Raw genomic sequence first — 25,674 nt, forward strand, 5'->3', positions numbered from 1 at the left:
GTGGTCTGATGAAACCAAGGTTGAACTTTTTGGCCATAATTCCAAAAGGCATGTTTGGCACAAAATCAACACTGCACGTCACCCAAAGAAAACCATACCCACAGTGAAGCGTCATGCTTTGGGGCTGTTTTTCTTCAGCTGGAACCGGGGCCTTAGTCAGGGTGGAGTTTTGGCACAAAACCTTCAGGCGTCCGTTAGAAAGCTGACGATGAAGAGGAAGTTCACCTTTCAGCATGACAAGGACCCAAAGCACACATCCAAATCCACAAAAGCATGGCTTCAGCAGAAGAAGATTAATGTTTTGGAATGGCCCAGCCAGAGCCCAGACCTGAATCCAATTGAACATCTGTGGCGTGATCTGAAGTGAGATGTGCACAGGCGATGTCCTCGCAATCTGACAGATTTGGATTATTGCAAAGAAGAGTGCTAATAGAGACTGACTGCTGTAATGAAATCAAAAGATGTTTCAACAAAGTCACAGCAACCCCCCCCCCCCATTGAAGATTTTAGTTTGTTTTTCAATTGAATTGTTCACATTATAGGTCACATAAAAGGTTTGTCTCATTATTTTACATCACTAGAACCTGACATTTTAACTGGGGTGTTCCTTTATATCCACACAGAAATAAATTATATAGTGTCTTTTCACTTTGACATATCAGAAACACAAACATGCTCAAGCATTTTAAATGTTACAAATGTAAACACATAAAAAGGTAAAAATAAAACATCAAGCCACACACGCACACACAAAAGCAGGTGTGGCGTTTGTCTGTTTTATTTGTGCCCCTTCTCAAAACAATTTCTGTCAATGACAGAGGGCTACCTCACAGCACTTGCATTTCCATGTTGTGACAGGTTGTTTTTTGTCCACTTGGTGGCAGTGTTGGTAGGTACTGCGGCCTTGTGTGGCTTTCTCGCAGGCGTCTGTAGCCACGGCAATGGCAACATGCTCAGTGGTGGGAACTCCTGTCTTGTCCACTCCACACAGCTGGGGCACCATTTCAGTCAGGAAGTTCTTGTGCTGTACCTGTGTTTTTTTTTCATTTGCTGTTGCAATGTCCACAAAGTGCAGGAACAGGGTTCGATACCAGCAAGCAGTTTTGCGATGGGTGGAGTAACACTGGATAAGTTGGTCTGATGGGGCAACCCCACCCATGTTTTTATTATAGGCAACAATGAGAGGTGGGAAAAGGGAATGTCTTTCACTGCCCAGACCCCATCTCCACCCTTCACTCTCTGAATCACCTCACCAGAAATCCCTAGATACCATATAAATATGGTATCCAGTCCCAAGATAAGATGGCTGAATGAGGTCCATGACAGCATCATACGCCAGTCCATGCGCACAATGAAATTGATGGTGTAGCCGCTGCTTGACTCAGCCAACACAGAAAGCTTGATTCTGCATTTTGTTGGTTTGTCCTTCATATATTGGGGTGTAAAGTAGGAGGTTCAAAAGGTACATTTACTATCGTCATTGGGCGCATTGGTCAGAATGCGTAGAAGTATACCAGGAAACTTGGAATGTCCTCTGAACAACGTTTTATTTCTTCCAATGTAAAGGATGCATTTGTCAACATAATCAGGAAAAAAAATACACAAATTGTTTAATATGAAAGAAAGCAAACATAAGATTAGAAACTAAACTCACATGTCCATTTCAAGGAAATGTGAAAAGACAAACATCTAAGCTAAGTTTTTCATAAACATAGGATAAAACTAGAGTAAATTAAACTTCTCTTAACAGAACTGCTGCCCCATGTGGAAGTGAAAGAGTGAGTGAAAAAGAGTGCAGTCCTTAAATAGTGTGAACACGTGAACTCAATCAAGTCAATTAGGAGAAATGAAAGGTGAAAGCGGGAGCCAATTAGTGATGAGAAAAGGAATTAAAGGAATTAAAGTAAGTGAGGTAGGTGAAAGGAAGTGAATAAAAATAAAGATTTACTTTACTACAGTGGGTTATGCCAGTTTTCACCTTAGTTTTCCACCGTTTTCTCATGGACTGCCAATTCCTTCCTTGGTTGGTAATTAGCCTGGCAGGCAATGCGAATGTGATCAATAAGAGGCTTGATTCTGAACATCTTATCATAGTCAGGTGTTCCCTTCTTATTGTCATTTTTGACATCCTCCTCTGGATCACTGAGGTGGAGGTTCCATAATAGCGCCCTGAATCTGTCTCTTGTCATGACAGCGGCTGGAAATGGCACAGACAAGATTCTGTTGCGTTTCCAGTAGTCTTGAAGATTTGGCAGCGACACCAACGCTGTGTAAATGAGGAGTCCAAGGAATTTGTAGAGTTCCTCAACTTCAACGTCAGTCCATTTGTACTTCATGCCCATTTCCTGTTTTTTTGCAGCTTGCTTGTTGGTGCTTTTGCAGAGTGTCTTCATTGTATCCGTGGAGAAATACAACTGGAAAAGGTCCATTGGTGGGTGTGTTGAATGTGTGTTCAGCTGGGCTCCTGGTGTTCTGCGGGGCATGAACCTCCAGGTTTGTGGGGCATTATCAGGATCGTTTTCAGTTTTCCAGGGCTCAGAGCTGTGGGGTGGCTGTTCTGACTGGGCTTGTGGAGATCTTGAGCTGGTTTCATTCCCTGTTTGTGAACTGGCTGTTGGGGTTGTAGATTCTCCGGGCTGCTCATCATCACTGTGTGTGACAATAAGAGTAAAAAGATTCAAGATCTTTATTATCATATGCACAACAATTACAGTAAAACAGTGGATGACACTGACGTTACTCAGGCTCCCTTCAACAATGCTAATACTAAGTGTACAAAAGAAAGTCATACAAATAAAATGAGAAAAGCAAACATCAGAATATATGAATAAAATAAAATACAGTATAATACTGAGGTAGACAAGTGCCGAGTAGTGACAAAATGATCGGGCTATTTTACAGAATGTGCAGTGATGTAGTAATGTGCTGATGGGGGAACCAGAATAGAAATATGTAACTTAACATTATGGGCCTACTTTATACTAGAACTGCAATGATTAATCGATAACTTCTCAACTATTAAATTTATTGGCAACTATTTTGATAATAGTTTGAGTATTTTTTTAAAGAAATCTCTCTTCGGAAATGTGATTATTTTCTGGTTTCTTTACTCTTTTATGACAGTTTACTGAATATCTTTGGTTTTGTGGACAAAATAAGACATTTAAGGACATTACCTTGGGCTATGATGTTGAAGCAACATCATACCATTATGGAATCCTGTCATGCCATTTTTTGGTGTTGTGCATTTAGGTTTATATACTGATCAAAAGCACAACAGTAAACATAATTTTCTCTCATTCTCCATTAATTGATTAATTAATTATACATTTGATAATGTTAGTTATAATAACACTGTAATACAAATTTTATTACACTGGATATTTTAATCTTACACTTTGTTATCCTCCCTGCAGAGCACATGCTTATGTAGGATTAAACACATTGTTCTTCCATTAAGAGGATAAACACAAAGGTCTTCTACGGTTCATCAAAGAAAAGTGCACTCCAGTTGATAGTACTGAGGATGAATAAGGATTTAGTAGTGAGGAAACAGTGAGTTGCTGGAAATCCTGCAAGAAAAGTAAGAGTGATTGTGAGAGTGATTGTGAGCAAGAGTCTAAGAACGCAGATGAGGAAAAAAGTGAAGACGAGCAGTGAGGATAAAAGTGCAGTGACAGGTATGAGTATAAGAAAGTGAGGAAAACTATTTAATATCTTGTTTTTTACTTATTGATATTGTGATGCATTTTGTTGACTTTCTATGCTTTGTCAGCTTCCATAAATACTGAGCCAAAGACGGCGGCTGCAAGGTAACATATATCTGAAATGGCACCAGAAAACTGAAGACACATTTTAAATCTAACACAAATGATGAATTGATGGAAAGTAACTGTCTTGATTTTCAGCATGTTTTTAAAGTTTGGAAGATTTTTTTATGTAAACTTTGTTGAAATATGTGTACTCTCTTTTACGCATTCATTTCTAAAGGCGCTTCCACAATGGTACAATGTTGCCTGAGGGTAACGTTCAAACAAACCTATGTAAAGAGTCTATTTTTTATATTTTCAAATTTAAAATGATTGTATTTTAAAATGATAAATTCATTGAAAATTTTCATTGAGTATTTTAATAAATATTATTCAAACTTTAAATAATAACTCTCTTTTTCCATTCTTTACCATTATGGTACTATGCTATGCTATACTATGCTTTAAGGCAATGTACCCCAAAGTTTACCCCCAAAATATATTTTTTTGAAATTTCTTTAAATTATGTTGATTTGGTCCATTTAATGACAAAAAACACAACAATATTTTTTTTTAACCACTGGCAAAATAATTAAGTTCAATGTGGGACCACACAGCAGGGCAACACTCCATATGATCCCACAACAAGGTGCCTCACTAAAGTGCGGGTCAATGTACTTGGAAGCCAATTTGTAAACAGTAACTATCTGTGTACACACACACACACACACACAGTGCAACAGAGTCAGTTAGTGATCACATACTAAATGTGTCTTGAACCATCGTTTAGTTTGAGTCTTAAATGTGAGGTAAGTAAAGTAAAGCCGGAATGTTGTTCCAGATCTCAGTACCCTTAACTGACAATACAGTTTGTCCAAATGTTGTGCGTCTGTAAAGCACGACACAGTCTCCTCTATTGGAGGCCCTGGCTGCAGTTCTGCAACCACTAGTTGATTTGAATTTAATGTATTCACTTAATGGGGGTCGATCAAGTCCATGTAAGATCTTATATAGAGAGCAGGCAAATTAATTAAACTTTAATTAATTAAACTTAGTAAGATGTTCAAAACTTAGGAGGTTAATATGTTTCTGTAGGATAAGGCAGTGATGAAAAGAAAATGTTTTATATCGAAGATTAAGTGTTGTTGCATTTGTAAGTGAAACATATGTAAAAAAGTATTCAATATGAGAAAAAAAATCATTGAATGATGAAACATTTTGGCAGCATGTCAGTGGTCACTCAGTGCAGATGTAATAGATCAGTCTTTGTGTGAGTTTGTGTGATTACTGCGTCATCCACATACATTAAGATATTGATGTTTTAGCATACATTTTCCAGATAATTAATGTATAAAGAGAACAGAAAAAAGATTTCATATAGTGTGTTCTATGTGTTATGTATGAGTTCACCCAACTCACTCGAAAGCTTGTTCAGAGAAGTTGAAGTTTGGTATTTTGGACAGGAATATTTGATGGTCGACGGTATCAAGTGCTATTTTCAGATCCAGAAAAATAGCACCAACAACAGCATGACTATCTAATGAATGTTTGACCTTTTCCATAAAAACATTGATAGCTGTTTCAGTTGAATGGTAGGCACGAAAGCCAAATTGTATGGGATGCAGAGGGGTACAGCATTTATTCAGATGATCCATTGGTTGTTTTGCTTGCATTTTTTAAATAATTTTAGATATAACTGGAATAATACTGATTGGTCTGTAGTTATTAATATCTGCTTTGCTCCCATTTAAAAGTTGTTGTAACCGTGGCCACCTTCCATGTTGATGGAACAACGAACTGTAATTCATGGGTTAATCATATGTGTAATTGGGCATAGTAGGGACTCTACATGTACAGTTTAATGAAGTTAATGTCAAATCCAAACTCATCCTTAGCTTTGGAAGGATTTCATTCATTTATAATAGAGGCCATATCCTATTCTGTAATTTCTTCAACATAAAAAATATGGCAATAAAGTTCAGAGTAAACCAAATTATAATGCAATAAACTATTTTGGAAGAAAAAACTAAAAGCATCAGCAAACTGGTAAAGCATGCACCCAATGTACAAGCCTGAGTCCTTACTGCATCTTTTTTTTATTAAAGAAAAAACTAAAGTATAATAGACAATTATCTGTCCCTTAAAAAGAGACTGAATATAACAGAGACAGATCCAGACCAAGGACAGTGACCACAAACTGGCAAATTGAGAAGAAACACACACACACAAAAAAATTCTGGCAACCTTAAAATAAAACAGAATATGTGGTCACTGTTTGACTGAGGTTAAGACAGAGATGCACCTCCTCCTTCACATATGACAAAAAGGATCAAGTGCATATTAAAAGACAGAAAAAAAGTACAAGTCAAACTAGAAAGAGATAAGAGGAAATTTAATAAATTTATAAATTAAAGAAAAAAAGGTGGGGGAGGCTAGAGCTTTTTATGCAAACCATATTCTGCTATTATACTAGAAGGTTCCATTGAATTTTTCGTTATCATGACATTAAGGGCTTTCATAAAAAGAAACTCATTATGAAATACACAAAACTTAGGTTTCACTTTCAAAAACAAATTTTCCCAAGAATGGCATGATATTAATCAGAAAGTCATCTTTGCTGTTCCCTTGACACAACCATAGATGATGTCCTTCAGAGAAAAGCTCTCGAGATGAAAAACCTTTGGGTAAAGCCAGTCATGCATATCAAGCCATAAGGCTTCAGAATACATATGTTGGAAAAATAAATTATCAGTAGTTTAGATTTCAAATAGCTTTTTTAACCTACCTCTCAAAGTTTTGCTGCCCAAAATGTATCAGCATGGCGCACCTGAGGAACAGTGAATGACACACACAGCTTATCTGTACATATTTCTGACAGCACAATCAGTGTTTATGTGCGTTTTTGCGGTTCGACACTTGCTTTGGTCCGTTCCCCATGTCAACAAAGCACAATTTAATTGAATTACAAAATGTCCTATAGCTTTGAAGGCAACATGAGCCTGTTCTACGTCACAGCTGGTCCGCCCCACTAATAACATTGTGCGCGCTCCTGCAGAAAGACTTCGACCGAGTAACAGCGCGTCCCCGCAGCTGCACGGCGCTATTATAGATAGTTTAGTAATCAGAAATCCCCCTGGGAATAAATCCGCGTTATTACGTACGTATGGACGTAAAGCATTTGGAAAAGATGGATCCGACCTTGGAGTACAAGTTTCCCGACTTGTTGGAAGCATAAAAGCGGGTTCCGGTGGTGATACTTTTTTCTGTCAGGAAGTTTGACGTATTCGGCTGAAGATTATTTCTTACTTTGTTTTGGTTGGGGGAAAGTTTTGGACTGCCTTTGGCCACAGAAACTGTACGACAACTCCGTGACTCTGTCGTTGAGAAAGACTGCATTTTTTCACACTAAAGTCCGTTTTGGATCTCGCATGAATAGGCTACTTCAGGAACCATAATTTAAGGGTCCGAAGCTCTGCGAAGTGTAAACATCGATGGAGTGTATCCAACTTGGTCTCGTTTGGCATGACAAATGGATTTTAGGTGTATAATAAACGTATGCAGGTGTTATCTGTTCCTGCCGGTGTCATTTCAGTCAGTGTGAACACCACTGAATCAAATTCCCCAAGCTTATAGGCCAGAGATATGCCTTTATGTGTTCCTATATGGTTATGCTTAGATCCATATTCAAGTTGCAATACGATACCCTTACATGCAATACAATAATATAATTAAAGGTATCTCCACTAGACTATATCTAGACTATTTTGGACTCCAACCTGACAACACAGGGAAGGTAAATCTGCAAACTTAGCAGGAAGAGAGCTCAAAATCACGGAAATCGTAAGTTTTTTTTTCCCTCAGGCGAGCTGATTCTTACAAATGGATTTCATACAGGCCATACGGTTATTGTTACATCTTGTTCGGTAGTCTTTTGTCAGTATTACCCTGAAAGTGTTGAAATAGAGCGTAACCTCCTGAAAATGTGTTGGAAATTTAAGTTTTCCAAAGATCCGAGGCTTCAGCGCAGCAGAAGTTTGTGTTTGGGCCACAGGTGGAGCAGTCTGGTGTAGGCTTTTCCATCGGAACATTTTCTCTGTCTGATGTGACCTGTTTTTGTTTTCACAACCTGGAAAGTATCCCTTTGTGTGTGCGCTTTTAATTTTTCCGTTGAAGAACACGATCCCCTGTTACCTGGGGGGGTCAGCCCCGCCATGGCGCACCCGCACTCTTGCACACACTCCCCGGTGTGTCGGTGTGACTGAGGGCACCGATGGACGTGAGCAACGGCGGGACCTACTGCGTCATCTCTGCGGCGAGGAACCGGTGACCGGAGTCAGCTGCACGCGGGAGAAGCCCGGCCTCGTCCTGACCAAGGTCGTCAAGGCGACAGGTGAGTGCACGTGACAGAGGTGACAGGTATGAGTGAATTACGATGCATTCAAGTCATGTGGGAATAAAAAAAAAGGGCTCTGCTTGAATAACCCACGTAGCCTACTAAAAACAAAGTATGCAAAATGTTTTTTTTCTTATTTAAAAAAAAGATTCAGGCGTGAAAATACTGAATAATTTTTGTTAGCCTCAAAATGCTCACATTTAAATAGAATAAAAATGTAAAACATTAAGTGTAGACGCTGTAATCTTCTGTTAAACCTCCAAATTCCCATACCAAATATGGGGGACATGAGTTCAGTGTCCTCTGTGCTACAGCCCTGTCTTCTATTTGCCTTTCTTAAGAGAAAGTCATAAGAATGGCGAATAGAAGATGCATTTCATCTCGACAGTCAGGTAGTTCTACCCTGTGTGAACACATTCCCTGAGTTTATTTACCTTTGTATACACAAGATCAGTTGCCTGAGCATGCATTCCCTTTTTAAGCATCAGCCTGTTTACAGTTGCACAGAAAGTGAGACGATTTAACAAAACAATCACAAACAGAACAGAAAAATAAACAAACAGAATACAGAATTGGTTAAAACAGCCAAAAGCTTGAATGAGTATTTAATAAAGAATGGCTTTAAAGTGACCAATTTAGGAGATATTTTGAATTTTAGGTAACATTGCAGAATAGTAAATGAGGCTGATACATCTGTTCTACCAGCTGACTGTAATTGAAAATATCAGCCAGTTTGACAGCTGTGTTTACAAGCAGGACTGAAATCAACAAACCTTCAACAGCACCAAGAAATTATATTAATAACTTAGTTTATGTTGTTTAGTGTTAGTCCAAGCACTAAATGAGCTAACATATCTGCACAGGTTCAGAAGGCCCTCCTTCTCTTTTATCTTTAATCACATTTCTTTGACCTTTGCATGTTGTAATCTCAACATGCAGAATATGCAGCATTTTCAAAACTCAGGTTGTGTGTGACTGTACATGTATTGAGATTATACATGAGATTATTTTTTTGAAATTTCAATTTGAATATATCTGTAGGTTTGTAATACAATATTACAAAGGGCATTTGAAGCCTAAGCCAAGGCAAGTACAAGAGTCTTGTCGAGATTGCAATATTTAAATGTAATGGGTTGCCCTGAACCCAAAACACATGTGCACCTGAAACAGGAGAGACATCAGGCCAAGGGGATTTTGCTGTGAAACACTGAGTTCAGATGCATCACTGGCCAGAGACAGAGTAGAAACTGTGGCTGGGAAAAACAGCCTCAGACTAAACACCTCTCAAAGCAGACAGAGAAGAGAGGGGGGAGGAAAATCCATGTAAATCCTGCTAGTCCTGGAAATGTGATACAAGGAAAATAAAGCAGGCACAGCTGACTGGACTGGTAGAGCTCAGCCTCCTTCTACACTGGATTCCCTGCATTCCACTTGGGAGGTAATTAAAATCATGAAAAGCTGAGGAGAGAAGAGGGTAACTGGGGAAATGGACAGAGAGGGTAGTTGTTGACTACAAGAACCTCTTGTGTTGCACAATTTCATTCCAGATCCAGCAGCTTTAAGGTGAACATTTTGTGGTTACAGAGGAGATAATGTGGTAATGAGTATCCTGAAGTGACTGTACATTCATGCAACAAGGGGAATTGCACACCTCATAAACTCCATGTTATTTATTTAGTAGGGGATAAAATGTGCGTGAAGTTTGAAGGGTAGAAGGACAAAAGTCCTTGGCACCTACTCATATGGCAGGGAACACGAGAGTGGCGGAAGCTTGAAAGCAACGTGGCAACGCTCCGCCGACCACAGACGGACATGCCTGGCATTCCTGTGGGTGATTATTACCCAGAAATCTACAGAGTCAATGAGTTGCCTCAGGTGCCGTTGCTACCCATTTCATACACAGAAATTGTTTCTCACCATCCTTCTGCAGCGTTCGGACTGTGCAAAGCTACCCTCAGAAAAACAGTTGCTACCTCTTCTGTAGGCTCCATCCTTAGACAACGTTCATGCCGGTCTTGTCAGAGTTATTGAAAATGACTAGTCATTAGTTCTCTAGGCTTATCAGGCACATGGGTTGATTTGCTACAGTGTATTTCTGGGCAAGTTGAAGCATATGTCAAGGTGAAGCCCTAATTGTGTTTTCAGTGGTTCATAGCCCTCTCTTTTCCACAACCCTTTAGACCATTCATGGGAAATTACAGCAATTTGCCAGAGAGGAAAATCTTATTTGTAGTGACACAATATGGCTTACCATTGTAACCTAGACAGATATATTTGTAAATATAAATTGACTCACAGTCAGACCAAACACTTAGTTATTATGTTTTCATACTTAAAATATAAGACGTAACCTAACAGTGATGGTTATGGTAAAGATCAGGTATGCACCAATCCAGTTTAGTATCTGTCTGATACTGATCTTTTTAAGTGGATCAAGTATCTGTCAGACATGACAGATACACTTTATCTAGGCTATAGTTTCTTTATTGATGTCACTTACATTCATTCACTCACTCACTCACAATGGGCTGCCAAATCAGCTTTTAGCACCACAGCAGTCTCTGGCTTCAAATTACTGTGCATGAAAATGATCCCCAGGGGTTTCACACAGGAGAAAAGAAAAGTCAGATCAGTTCATCCCTGGTATTTTATTCATGTCTCTGATTTGATGGGTCAGAGATAGTCGTTTGGTCTTACGTGTTTTATAATTTTGTTAAAAGTGGTAAGTCCGTCTACTTTATATAATTGTGAAAACTAAGTTTGTGTAAAGAACACAGAAGTACTTTTGTATTGTCCTTTGTTGAATTAGTTTAAATTATGTGGTTTATTGGTACAAATTTGGGGGAAACAGTCTGCATTGAAGGAAATGCCTCAGTTTATAATGCTGTTGACGCCTTGAACAGGATAATATTGTCCTGTTACAATGGAGTTTTAACACAGCTGAGTTTGGATTTTTTAGCAATCAGAGAAGTTTGAAGCTGGTAGATATTAAAATGGCAGAAAACTCCCCATACAAAACATTCTTCCCATATGAACTGTGCCAGACTGATCGCTGCCAGTGCAGCTTGGATTTCAGCCGTTTCCAATTGTCATTCTTTCTCATGGGCAAAACACACAACACACATTTTCGCATGCACTGCACACTTTCTCATTCACTCAGGCCTTCAGTCAGAGAAATCTTTAGGTCTGTGTTCAGCAGGCTCAGGTTACTTCTTTTTTTTTTTTTACATGCCTGCAAGGAACTATGCAGAAGCGTTCAAGTTGTAAATGATTAGGTTCTTTGTTTAGTGTCACATTAACACACGCATGCCATGTGATTTAATTACATAGATAGACCATATAATAAGGGGGCAGTAAAGCCACTTTGTCATGCCAGCGTTTTCAAATTTTATACTGCGATTCCCTTTTTCTGATGACCTACTCATCTTCGTAATGTTTACCACCAAGGTGATGTTTTATGGGCTGAGGTACTTGCATACTAACAAGTTTTGTAAGACTGGCTGATAACCTTTGTCATATGTCATCTCCTGTCTGAATCAGTGACCCATCTGCTCTGTCTCCGTGCAAAAGAATATTAACAAAAACAGTGCCAGCCTCAGTTATTGCACACCTTCTCTAATAACTAATAGATTTCTCATAATAATATAATACAAAAAATGAATTGATTTTTTTTTTTATCACTACAGGCTGTGGGTGGGTTGGCACAGCCGAGAAGTGTCTGAAGACTGGCTTGTAGATCACGTACGCAAACATCACCACAATGAGTAAGTCCTCTGAATTCTGATGTTGGACAGACATTTAGAGCATGGTTTCTTCACAGCATGAGATAAAAGCAGACACACACACACTCACACCAAACAACATCCCTGAAGCCGAAGCCTGTGCGAGCTGCTGCTCCAGACACTGTCGGGTGAAGGATTGGTGTTTGGTGTTGTGGAGATGGGGGTCTGGTTCTCTCCACTGCCCCGGGGCTGTATGATGTCTGTCCAAGCTACACAGGGAGAATATTTTCTCTTCGTGAGCTAGTGCAGCCAAGGCAGAGCTTGCCCTGAGATCAAACATGGGAATAGGCATATCAAAAACACTGCAGTCCTTTCCTCCCTGTCATAGGATAGTCTCCATATGGCTGTAGTTAAAGATGACTGACTAATTGTATGCACACACCTTTTAGTGCAGATCTAAGTGCAAGGGGGCTCATATCGCTCTTTTTCTGTCATGCATGCACACACAGGCCATCCATTTTCCAATCCACACTAATTGTGTGTTTTTTCCCAACACATTATCCTCTTCAGATGAGAGGCAGGCTCTCCACTCTATAATGAAAGACCTGGTTGCCCTCCAGATGACGCGGCGCCAGCCTGTGTTGTCGTATGACAGCGGCAAACCCAAGACACCGGCCCAGGCGAACAGACAGGTGCTGTATAGCTGCATGGCCACGGACTGAATATTTGAGAAGACTATAAGCCTACACACGGTTTGGAAGCTCGAGCTTGTGTAAAGTTCTCCTCCTAAACCAGGATTTAAATGGAAATGGTGTTGAGTGACAGGGAAATACCTTTGTTATTATCAAAGCTTCACATAAGTCGGAAGACTCAGTTTCAATCAAATAGCCTTAGATTGCGCTGTGAGTGGTTGCTCAAACATCTTTAGTCCCATGCATAAACAAACATTTAATGAAAATTTTGTTAAAATTTGTAGTGTGTTCAGTAGTGTAGTTTTAAAGATGCAATAAAGAACTGTGTAACTGAGTATTACCCATGCAGTTATATCCTTGTTTCTGACATTATTTCCCCTAGCCCACACAGCAAGCTAATTTAGCATAATGACGGATGAATTGTAAAGATAGCCAACCACAACTATGCTACTGCTGCTTCTAAAATGTATTAAATGTTATTTTCAACTTCTTTTCTAAAAATATATTCTGCTCGTTTAGAGAAATAGCCAGTAGCCCACCCACCCTCGCTTTTGACCACAGCTGCAGCCACAGAGAATAGTCCGAGTAGACATCTCATGTGCAGTGTAGTGTTTGCTTTAAACCAGAGATTGTCCCCCTGGGAAAGACAGTCTCCACCATTTTCCCACCTCAGTAACTTACTTGGGTTTTCACAAAATGCATGACATGTCTTCTCAGCGAACAATCTTTTGTGTAAGACCAACAGCTGAAGACAAGTCAGTCACAGTTATTATCATCATTAAATTTTGTGTTCATATCAACACAGCCTATATTATTAAACTCTAATGACCTCTTTTGTCCACTCTTTGACCTTCCTGTTTCTGTTGTCTCTCAGGACGATGTCAGGATAAAGTTTGAGTTCTCAGGAGAGAGGAGGTGAGTTTGGTTTGTGTCTTTTTTATATGCATGTTGTGTGTGTGTGTGTGTGTTTTGATATACATGCATATATGTATCTATCTACACACCAGAGAGAGAGAGAGCATAAACTCACACAGAGACATAAACACACTCACTCAGACATGCTGTTCTTGTCACATGTTCCAGCTTATGAGAAAGAGCTCATCTCAGAGTCAAACACAAACTCCAGCACTTAATTCAGACTGGTATGCGAGCTGGAGAATGGAAGAGGAAGGGACTGTGGTTATACTGTGGCTGCCAGCACAAACCACAAATATGCAAGGTGTACTTAGAGGACTCAGCACACACTAAAAAACAGGAGCTTGTGTGGATTTTTCTTGAATGTGTGCTTGTAACTCAAAAGCAGTTTTCCGTCGCTGCCAGTACAAATCTCTCATCCCATGTCTGTCTGTTTGATTTCTTGCCTTTTATGTGTAGGATCCTGATGTTTGGACGGCCTGTGCAGTTTGAGGACGTTCAGCAAAAAGTCAAGGCTGTCTTTGGCCAGCAGCTGGACCTGAATTATATGAACAACGAGGTAAAGTAGAGACTCTTGTGCTGTATCTCCACCCATTCTGTCCTTAGCTTGAGAAGCTGTAACCAAGGAATGTTAGATATTTTTGCTTGAAAAAAATGAATTAAATGTTAAATCAAAATAGGTGCCAATTCATATATGCATGTATAGGTGTCTTTCTTTCCTTAATTTATTGATTAAATATATGTGTTTCCAAAAGCCTTTGTATGCTTGTGGATCGTATTTGTTTGTTTATATATATATTGTTGATTTTGTTTGTGTGTGCGGGTTTGTCTTGTATCCTGGCAGTTGTCCATCCCTCTGCGTGGACAGGATGATCTGGACAAGGCAATCGACCTGCTTGACCGAAGCTCCAACATGAAGAGCATCAGGATCCTGCTGCTCGCTCAGGAGCACAGTAATGTGAGACACACACATGCGCACACACACTGGGTGTACATTTACAGCATACCATTGCACAACTGCCATTACTTCAGCATAGAGCCATGTTGTGAAAAATCCATTTTCCTCATTACATTTACATCACACTAACTGGCATGCTGACATTAAGCAATTGTTCAGTCATGTATTGAAGCCCTACCTAAACCTCCTATTCTCCTCACCTCTTTCCTACAGGCGTCCTCTCCCTCCCACCATGTGCCATGTAAGCAGGTGAGGATCAAGTCCTCTCAGTCCACTGGAGACGTTAGCACGGGGTACCAACCCTCCGAGCCCAGGGGGCGCCACCTATCAACTGGTACATGTCCTCAACTGTCATTCAGAGTTCTCTCTAAATTCATCTGCAACAGGATGGTTCACACACTGATTCAAAGAGAGAAATGTAGACTCGTAGTTGAGGCTTCTGAGAAAAACATTTTGTCTTTTTTCAGTTATGTGTAGCGACTGTCGAGCCGTTGCCAATTCCCTTTTTACTACCTAGATATCCCTGTCCACTTCTCTCTCTGGCTGTTCTTTTCGTTGGCTTCCCCTTTTAGCAATGGGTCCTCTTCCTTTTCCTGTTCACCATCACTAGACAAGGCCTTCTGGACAGCAGCCAATCAGATTACAAAATGCTATTAGTGTAGTGGACCAGTGGCCTAGTTTGGGATTTTTCCCCCTGGAGCAGGGGATGAAGTGGCTGCAGGAGGGATTGGAGTTGCTCCTTTCATTCAGAATAGAAGCAATCTGCACTTTGATTTCTTGTTTTCTTTATCTTCATGACATAGTAGGGAGAGAGCGCCTGAAAATTTTAATTTTGTTTTTACTGTCATGACAACAGCATGGATTTGTGTTTGTGTTGTATGAGTGTGCTCTCAACTTCTGCAAGTTTGCTTTTGTGCTGCCTGTACTGTAAAAAAATACATCTAAACACAGATTAGTTAAAAACATTATGCAAAGCAGTTTTTCCAACAATAATTAATGTAATTAACTGATTTCCTCAAAGCACATTGTTGCTGACATTTTCATGCTTTTTTCAGTAAGTAAGTCCAGATATAATTTAAAATTCTAATAAATTTTTTTATGGTAACTGATAGACATAAGACATAACTGACATAACTGATGTCTTATCCCAGGTTCTCAGAACACGCCGGGGCGTAGCTCGCCGCCTCCTGGCTATGTGCCTGAACACCAGCAGAGGATCGCCCGCCAAGGTTCATACACCAGCATAAACAGTGAGGGGGAGTTCATCCCAGAAACCAGTGATCAGTGTGTGAGTCATCACTTCACTATTAATGGGAAAAATCCACCTTAAAATTGAAATCACATAAACAATATTTCTTCAAAGCTTGAATCAAGACCTTTTTGTGATTTCTGAAGTTGTTTTGCTCATTAATCAAAGTTTTATTGACACTGTGAAAGTAATTTAGCTGATTTTCAGGAATTTTGGGCACAAGTGTTACTAACAAGTTAAATTAATTTGGGAGTAAAAGGTCAAACAAAGTATTCAGTGAGTCCCTTGAGTTCATCCATACATCCAGCGTAGACACTCTAGAAAAAAGGAAATAGTTGTTTTGTGCTCCCAAAGTTTTCAAAAATTACTTCTGTTTTATGGTGGATTTTTCATTCTGAAACTTGTATACATGAAGCACATGTGCACACACACCCTTCAGTTTCCATTGTGCCATGTACAGGTGCTAGATCCCTGGAGCAGTGCAGAAAACTCTGTCTCTGGAAGCTGTCAGTCTCTGGACAGCAACTCAGAAAGGTGAGCAGCAATCTGCCTACTTTTTTCAAGTGGATTGACAGTTAAAACTACCTGCCAGAAACTCACTACACATTTTATTATTTTTCCATTGCGTTTCCATAATTGGTGTTTTCAAAATTGGAATAACGTTTTCTATGCAGACACCCAAATACATCTCTCACGTCCTTCCTTGTCCTCTCTCACAGCCCCTCACTGAGGAAGTCTCGCATGCACAGAGCAAAGAGTTACCCAGATAATCGTCAGGAGTGCTCAGGTGAGAACAGCTCCAAGAAAAGCTCCTTCCAAGAGCACCGTCCTTGAACTTTCCCTGTAACCATGGGGAAATATTGTATTAGAGCAACACACTCTTATGGGAGAAAGCATTGCGTCTCCTCTAAACGTCTTTCAAACCGTCAGACACCATGGTGGAAGATTTCCATAGACTTTGGATGGAAGTCAAGATTAATTAAAGTTCATGTTTACAGTAAACTTAACACTGCAGTATCAACCATAAATATATAAATACAAGTTTGCCCCAGGTCTTTTAAAAGCTTAGGGTACAACGTTACGGATTTGATCAAGAAATCTACTCTTGATAGACAGTGTTTGCTTTTCATTGACCTCAGAATTCATACACAGTACAGTTCTGTGAACCAGCTGAAAGGGAACATTAACAGTAATTTCAAGCTGTGTTGTTCATAAGTACAAGCTACAAGGGAGCGTAATAAAGTAGCTCATGTGAAAGTTGTGTGACGCAGTGTGGAACTGAGCTAAACAGCGGTTGTATTACAGCGTAATCCTGCTGACCTTTGGATATTTGCTTTCAGACAGGGAGAATCATGTGTATGACAGGGTAGCAGGAAAAGGAGGCACCTATCCTCGTAGGTACCATGTCTCTCTGCATCACAAAGACCACAGTGAAGGTAAGACAATTATCTCCATTTATCAGCTGTGCATCTGGTGTCTTATGCTTTCTCAGTGTACTATTTCCTCAGTTAATCTCTCCTGTACACTATGTGATATTTAACCTCAGCAAGCCTCTTTCCGGCTCTCCTTTAGGCCGTCGAACATTTCCACGGATCCGTCGCCCCCAGGGGAACCTGTTTACTCTGGTGCCCTCACGCCGGTCGCTCAACGGCAGTGAAGATAGTCTCGGTAGCTGGCAGCTGGTCGACGCTCAGGGCAGGCTCCGTCCCCAAGATCGTTCTGTTGCACATAAGTGTGAGTGTTGATCTAGAAAAACAAAATGTCCTTTAGAAAACAAACTTCACTTGACATAGTTTGACATACATAGATTGTACATTGCAGGGCTAATGCCAATGCTTTTTTTTTTTTATTGAAGCTGCTGAAAGTCAGAGTAGTAAAATAAAAAAAGTAAAAGTGGATTCCTATATAAACTATGCCATTTGAATGGCTGTGCCCCGTTAAAATGGACATCAATTCAGGTTAAATTAACATTTGGAAAATACAGTTGTTTTATCCCAAATCAGATAATAAGATAGATTTCTTTACTCATTTTAATTTTACTTTGTGCATCCAATACAGAGGTACAGGTCTATGTGTTTTTGTTTATTTTTTCAGCGCCCAGCGCCCCGGTGACATGGCGGCGGGGGAAGCTTCTGGGTCAGGGAGCATTTGGTCGGGTTTACCTGTGTTATGATGTGGATACTGGGAGAGAGCTGGCTGCCAAGCAAGTCCAGTTTGATCCTGAGAGTCCTGAGAATAGCAAGGTGAGACACTAAGAAGGACGGTTCAGCTTTTCCTGTTTTCACAGAGACAGAATGCTTGGTTGTCTTCTGTCTTCCTCTTTCCTCTTTCTGGCACTGTTGAAAATATTTCCACTATTGCTTATGGCATGCTACCTCTTGTTACTGCTTAAATTGTAAAAAATATTGTTTGCTTTTGCTGCATGACATGTACATTGCATGTACTAATTCTGGTTGTACATTGATGTTGTTAGGAAATGGCATAATTTCCTCTTTCCTTTTACGATATATCTCTTGAACGAAAACATTACAATCTTTTGTAAATAACAAAACAACATTTTTTGGGGAACTTTATTGAAACCTTTCAATGATTTTTCATTATGACACTTCCTGATATAGGACTTCATAAATTAAGTAACAAGTAGTCAAAAAGATAAAAACTATATAATTATGTTGATAGTCAGCATAACGGACTGAGCATTTAATAAATTAACCAATCAACTGTCTTAAAACATTTCTGCTTACATTTAACTTTTCACAATCAATAATCAGTCTGAAGGAAAGTAATTCATTGATTCAAGATGTTGAATGTATTGACGAGGCTTCCTTTCCTCCCTCAACCCCCCACCCCCCCTTCCCATTTTTAATGTCTTTTCCTGTCTTCCACTGAGAAAACATGCACTGTCACTTCCTGTATCTGAAAGGAGCCGAGTGTGGTGGTGAGGGGTGATGGGTCAGCATTGCCTTGGCCTTCCATAACCCTTTACAACCCCCCCCGCACACTTGTAGCACATGTGAATCAGTTGTTGTTTCTATTAAACCGGCTTCTGTGTTGGGACTTTGTTGGGAAATACTTTGTGCGTCTCTGACTTCCCTCTCTCTCTCTCTCTCTCTCTCTCTCTCTCTCTCACTCTCTCTTTTGTGGCATCATTCTCTGAGGTAAACACAGGAACTTATTCTGAGGAACTGCTATTGGCTTTCATTTAACCTCTGCTTTAGGTTTCACTTTTGGCAGACTCCACATGCAGTAATAAATCACTGTTTGTCATCCCTGTGTTTATAGTTACATTTGTTTGTCATCATTGGTAACACATATCACTGATCCTGCGGGTATCCGCCATACCCAAATATGCATTTTGTTTGCATACGAACACCGTAAATCAGCAAAGATGCATTGTTCATCAATGACAGTTTGTTTAATTTCTGAACGGTGGTTTGAATCCGCTGCGTGTAATTTCCTTACTTGTCATTGTTTCTGTACAGGAGGTCAGCGCTTTGGAGTGCGAAATCCAGTTGCTGAAAAATCTGCATCACGAGCGCATTGTTCAGTACTATGGCTGTCTGAGGGACCACAATGAAAAGACCCTCACTATTTTCATGGAGTACATGCCAGGGGTGAGTCCCAGCAACTTCAGTGTCACAGCTTCAACCAGGGCTCAGACCAATGGTTGTTTTCACAAGTAACCCTAACCTAGAAATCACTTCCATAAACTCCATAAAGTTTTAACATAAGAGCATAAAATAAAGACAGGAGTAAACTAAACATCATAAAAGTGTTTGGTGACTTTCCTCTATTCCAACGTGAATACTATCCGTACTTTTCCAGGAACCTTTTCAGAACTCAGGAACTTATTTCAGTTTTGGTTCCTGGGCCATAATTGTGTAACCAACTTCCTGACAAGTCTAAAAACTAACGAAATTAAAAAAAGCACTGACGCCGTGCAGTCGGACAGTTGTCGGCTACTTTATCTGGTCTTGGTGTCCATAAATAACTCGGGAGCGGATCCACACTACCTTGTCTCTGCCTTTCTGGCAATTTTATCTCCCTTTCCACCCCTGCATGTATTCTTTTTAATATCACTTCAGGCGTCACACACATTTGCTACATCACTGCTGTTCTTCAGGTGAAAATGCAAACACAAATGTGATAACGGAAATTGTAATCCCTGATCTAGTTTTTGAGTTTTGAGTTCCTGGGACTCTGGGAGAGCTTTAGCTTGGCTCCTTTACTCCGTATGTTCCTGGCTCAGACGTTGGGTGATGGGGTAGACCAATGGTCCCACACTGGATGTGTTGAGTCTGTGTGTTATATTACTGGTGTCTTTAGGCAAAAGATTGTAAAGCACATACTTTCTTCCCATCAGGGTTCAGTCAAAGACCAGCTAAAGGCCTACGGGGCGCTGACAGAAAATGTGACCCGGAAGTACACAAGACAGATCCTGGAGGGAATGTCCTATCTGCACAGCAACATGATCGTACACAGGGACATCAAAGGTAGTCCTGTTAACCTACAGAAGCTTGAGTATTAGACACTAGATACGTGTTTGGACAGTGTTACAATATATAGATTTTTGTGTTTCACAGCATGTGAAAAGTGATTGGTGAGATAAAATATTTACATGTTTCATGTCAACTCTGGCTCTCAGGTGCCAACATCCTGCGGGATTCAGCGGGCAATGTGAAGCTCGGAGATTTTGGTGCCAGCAAGAGGCTACAGACCATCTGCATGTCTGGCACCGGCATCCGCTCTGTGACCGGCACCCCCTACTGGATGAGCCCGGAGGTGATCAGTGGAGAGGGCTACGGCAGGAAGGCTGATGTCTGGTAAGACCAGGAGATACACAGCAGTGTTGAAGTTTGTTTCTAGTTTATTAAGAAAGTGCTGTCAGGGATAGTTGGCATGCTTGGGCTGAAAAACAGTTAGGTGAGATGGTTTCTAAATTTTAATTACTTCTAGGACATCCAAAAGTTTAATCCAGTTTGAATCGATTTTACAAATGCACAGATTTTCATGTTTTTGTCTTCTTAAGCAAACTCAGAGGTTATTGGATAGTAGAAAGCCTACTAGCAGTTTTTCAATGACCAATGCCGATATTTAGAGAGCAGGGTGCCCGATGGCCAATATATAATGCCAATATCAAAAGTCATGTATGTTTATGATTAGATTAGCTGTCATTTAGGATGATAGAAATGTGTTAACATTTAGAAAAGACAGTGGTAACTGAGGAAATTTAGGGCTCGAAACTAACTTTTTCAGCACCTTCCCAAAAACTTACAAGGGGGAGCGTGAACATCATTCCACAGCAGCCACACTGACATGGCTGCCTGCAGATATGTCCACAGACATTTTTTGTTTATCAGCCTTGCGAGAGCAGGCATCGTCTGATACGATTGTCTCAAAATGCCAGATATCGGCCCAATTAATCAACCGTCCAGTCTATCACTAATGCCTACATCTCAGAAATGTGTTATACATAGTAATACATAGTGACACAGGTTTTAATCACCTAGTAGAAGCTGTAGAGCAGATTTTACAAATTTTTCAGCTGGGACACTAAATAATGGAGATACCGTATATTCAAAAGAACATTTAATGGGATTCCTTTACACATATGCTTATTGATTCTTGATGGGGTTTAGCAATAAACTACTATGATAATCTAGTGCCTGCACACAAGTGCGTTTACCAAGTGCTTTACAGGAAAACTCCCAAGAAATATTGTTTAGTCTGAAATGGGACAAAGGTTACATACATGTACTGAGAGGGTAGACAAACTGACAGGATGAGGCATGTGATTGTGAAAAAAAAGGGAAATAACTTCTCCTAATACTCTTGAAGTAGCACAATCTCTGTGCCCTCAAAGGGAAAACTGTTTAATAAAGTGAGGAGCCTAATGCAAGTAACCCAGTTCATACCACACTCCCACACACAGAGCAGACAACATTCCCTTATGCAATCTGATTGGGTGTTGACCCACCAGGCGAGTGATGTTATTGGCTGAGGGCCAGTCAGACAGGTCGTAACAGAGGCTGGTATGTTCCAGGTTTTCAGCCCAGGCTGGAGGGGGGAGTAGTGCAGCCAGGAGGGCTCCTACCTCCCAAACTAGTGGAGGCCCTATGCAGCCAGCGAGTGTAACGGTTTACACTCAAAACATTCCTTTAAAATATTTGTGTTGAGCAGCTGAGACATAATATGTGGTAGGTTTCAACTAGTTATGTGACTCTGCATTTCTTTCACAGGAGCCTTGGTTGCACGGTGGTGGAGATGCTCACAGAAAAGCCTCCATGGGCTGAATATGAGGCCATGGCAGCCATATTCAAGATCGCCACTCAGCCCACCAACCCACTGCTGCCCTCACACACCTCCGACCAGGCACGGGACTTCATGAGCTGCATTTTTGTGGATGCCAAACACAGGCCCAGTGCTGAGGAGCTGCTCAGACATCCCTTCTCCCAGATTCTGTGCTGAAACCTGCCTGGTTGCTGAACTTCAACCACGGTGTAGCACAGTAGCCTCAACAGTATCTGTAGCTTCCTTGGAACCCGTCCATGGCAGAAATCTGGACATGGAACTGGTCTAGAAGTCCATGTTAAACCCACAGAACCTCTGCTACCGTTCGTGTGCTTCAAGAAGATTTTGCCTCCTCTCACACAAATCCAGAAAACAGACAGCAGCAGTCAATGATGCCTTGAAAACCAATGCCGGGAGGCTCTTACAAGAGTCACCACCAGGGGGAAACAAAACACAGATTAAGTATCTGGTGGGCTGCTGATCCTTCTCAGATACAAACACGCACACACTCCAAATCCAGCATCATTCAAGCCATGCACCAGTCGTGTCTTCATAAAGAATCCTCCCTTGTGTTTACATGCACTCATTGGGCAGTTCTGAGAAATGCCAGGGAGGTGTTTGACATTTAAACATTTAGCTGGGCACGTTTTTAAAGCTACAGCAGGCCTAAAGCTAAAGTTTGCCCAGCGGATGTTGAAATCCACTGGTGCACAACAGTGTTACTTGGACAGGACTGTTCTTCTTTTTTTTCTCAACTTTATTTCCTCTTCTTTATCACTTTGTCTTGTTTTAAACAAAGAAAATGCCATCCTTAAACTGTAACTCTGTTAAAAGCTATTTAAGCTATTTTTGATGCACTTTGCATTTCTGACTACATGTTTGTGTAGAGTGGGTGAAACACAGATAAGGTGACGGAGATATGTGTAGAGTAGCTACACTGGAGTTTTATAGAAGAACATTATTCAGCTGTTGAAAACATCAATATTAAATACACCAAGGTTTGTTTTGGTTTCAGACCTTCAGAACTAAGACATCATTTAACATGGCCCAGTAATCTTACAGGTTGAAATTAAAGTTAAGAGTCAAATACACATATTTCTCCACTAACAGTACCCTCAAATGACCATGATGCACTGCAGCTACTAGCCCCAGTTTGAATTTTACCACGTTTTAACACGTTTAATATTGCAACTATAGACAGATATAACTGAGGAAATGTTTTTTTAAATTTGGTTTACATTGTTTATATTAAGCAAACACAGACTTAATTTTGGGATAACATCTTTGTTTGGATTTGGAGCATTGAGAAAATGGTCAAAAAAATTTGTTGGAATGTTTTAATGAGTAAGGGCATGCAGTCTACAGCTACTTGGATAGAAACTACATAAATTTGTGCTATCCAGCTACAAAACCTTATTTAAAGCTGGCTGCGGGACCGTTACATATGAATGAAAATCTGTCTGTCAGGTAATTTAAAATGTTCTCCACAGAGAAATCATTATCACTAGTCTCTCTACCTGTAAAAGGAACCAGTGGAGTCTGGGCCTGCCTAAATGCGTTCAGGGAAATTAAGACAATCGGTGTATCTGAGTACATTATAGGAATTTGAATTGGATAATCTACTTCATAAATTATGAGGATGGCATGTAACTGCGTAAGAGGAGCTAAGGGTGGATTTTTCCTTTGAGATTTTTCCTTTAAAATAACTCTTCCCAGTCTTGTTCTACCTTTCTCCTAAATGTGATTTATCCTTCTACCAACTGGTGTCCTCTCACAGGTGTTCTCATACGACAAAATGCCAAAGAATAGGCAGATCAAATGTTATGATATGGACATGGTGTCAGTCACATGTGAAAGTGAAGCAAACACTGCTTTTTATGGATGGAAAATACAATTTAGAAGTGATTTCCGTTGCCTGAGCTCTTACTGTTCATGTGTGTCTGGCCCAAACATCACTGACTGAGAAGCGTTAGCTTAAGGATCAATTTTTAATCAGATGCACTTTTATGTAAAATGAATGTTGTGGGGGTTTTTATTCTCTTCACCAAATCGGGTTTTGTTTTGTTGTTTTAACTTCAAATGTGAAAATTGTTTAATTTTTATTTATACCCACATGTCCATTCCAATTAGATTTTATAAGCAAATATATGTGTATAAATATATTTTTTATATTTAGACTGTGTCAAATTTAATGATACTTTGAGGCCTTTGTGCCATTCGAAGCAAATCATTTAAAGCAGCTGGTTTTGCAGACATTACAGAATTGGGGTTTATAAATGAAAAATGGGTGGAAAACGAACTCTGGCTGCCTGGTTCTTGTTCCCGCTCAAAAAAAAAACTTTCCACACATCCTTAGCTATACATTTAGATGACAGTATTACCTAACAGGTTATGGAAACTTTGCATCATTTACCCATACTGCTTTGACACATTGATATGCCTCATGAATGAAACCTTTACTGGGAGTATTTTTTTGTGTGATCTCAGTGTTACTGAAATGTAATTAAAGGGTGTGTGTGTGAGCCAAAGAGGAGCAGGATCGGAGCCAGTGCTGGACTCCAGAATTCGCTTTTCAACACAGATGACGACTTTGTTTATCCCAGGGTTTCAGACAAGAAGTCCAGTATTGATTTTGATGGATTTTAGGCAAAGGATTTACTGCTGCCTTAATGCTAATATGAGACATTTCTATGGGGCTGCTACAGGCCAAAGGCAGCTAAAATATATTCAGTGTTGAAAAGACAATGAGATAAAGAACCCTGTGGTAAGCAAATGAATACAAACTAGTTGTTTAGAGATCTCTATATGTAAATGTATGATTATATATCATGACAGGACTTGCAGTGCAAAGTCTAATGTATCAAATTTATTTTACAGCAAGAAAAGAATACTATGTTTAATGACAGTGTTTATATATATATATAAATAATGTCATGCTCTCGCTCCAAAACAAATAAATTGTTTTTTAAAAGTGTGTCATATTGTGGGTTATACAGACTCAGTGAGTCCCGTAAATGAAAGGGACACAGGAGACTGAGCTCATTGTTGGCAGTAAGAAGCTACTTGATTGATGCACTCGTTTTTCCTCTTCCTCTATTTTTGCTCTTTTTCACATCTCACGAGGAAAAACAGGATGCAGACACAGGAAGGACAGATTTCTACAACCGTGTCTGGCTGTGAGATGGGAAAAACGATTGTATTGAACAAAGGGCCTTTTCTTAGATTGCCGTGGAATAGAGATACATTGCTTTTGAAAGGTTTGGGTTTTATTACTTTTGTGAATTTAATTAATTCTAGTTTGTCCTCTTTTTTTCACTATACAAAGGACATGTTCAAGACTGAAAACACGGTTATCGTGGATAAAACCATTTCAGAATATAAACTGAAAACAAAAAAGTCACTCTTGTAGCGTTGTTGTGTTTATTTTCACAATAAAGAGGAGCTGCACTGATGATGCACCTTCTTTGTTTTCTTATACATGGATGTATATATCCACTCTACCTAGTAACGTAGAGTTCTTGGAAAGCAAATTAGGATTGTTAAAGAAACTAGCCAATTACATTTTTTTCATTTCCTTTATATTGAGCCAGAACAGAGGAAGATGGTAGCTGTTTAACATTCAAGGCCATTGTGAATGTCTGTATCTTCCTCTGCTTCCCTCTTTCTCTTTAACCCTTAGGTATCATATGCCAGAAAGAGCAAGAT

The 25,674-nt window shown here is 39.9% G+C and overlaps 2 protein-coding genes across 2 annotated transcripts; one reads left to right on the forward strand and one right to left on the reverse strand.

Moving 5' to 3' along the window:
- Nucleotides 1–1,897: 1,897 nt before the first annotated feature.
- Nucleotides 1,898–6,685, reverse strand: LOC119893590 (piggyBac transposable element-derived protein 4-like). The gene is made up of 2 exons (XM_038705845.1): nucleotides 6,535–6,685; nucleotides 1,898–2,649 (listed from the first exon to the last, which is right to left on the reverse strand). Exons 1-2 carry the CDS (start codon nucleotides 6,567–6,569, stop codon nucleotides 1,980–1,982), a joined length of 705 nt encoding a protein of 234 aa, XP_038561773.1. The 5' UTR covers nucleotides 6,570–6,685; the 3' UTR covers nucleotides 1,898–1,979.
- Nucleotides 6,686–6,816: 131 nt separating this feature from the next.
- map3k3 (mitogen-activated protein kinase kinase kinase 3) lies at nucleotides 6,817–25,369 on the forward strand. The gene is made up of 17 exons (XM_038705832.1): nucleotides 6,817–8,139; nucleotides 11,829–11,906; nucleotides 12,435–12,556; nucleotides 13,431–13,471; nucleotides 13,931–14,030; nucleotides 14,316–14,429; nucleotides 14,643–14,763; nucleotides 15,581–15,717; nucleotides 16,139–16,212; nucleotides 16,398–16,465; nucleotides 17,019–17,114; nucleotides 17,251–17,412; nucleotides 17,773–17,921; nucleotides 19,161–19,292; nucleotides 20,042–20,171; nucleotides 20,324–20,501; nucleotides 21,918–25,369. Exons 2-17 carry the CDS (start codon nucleotides 11,903–11,905, stop codon nucleotides 22,144–22,146), a joined length of 1,857 nt encoding a protein of 618 aa, XP_038561760.1. The 5' UTR covers nucleotides 6,817–8,139; nucleotides 11,829–11,902; the 3' UTR covers nucleotides 22,147–25,369.
- Nucleotides 25,370–25,674: the final 305 nt, after the last annotated feature.

Source organism: Micropterus salmoides, unplaced genomic scaffold, assembly GCF_014851395.1.
Source record: "Micropterus salmoides isolate LMB-PRFRI ecotype aquatic unplaced genomic scaffold, ASM1485139v1 Ms_hic_scaffold_10, whole genome shotgun sequence".
In the NCBI taxonomy this organism is placed as follows: domain Eukaryota; kingdom Metazoa; phylum Chordata; class Actinopteri; order Centrarchiformes; family Centrarchidae; genus Micropterus; species Micropterus salmoides.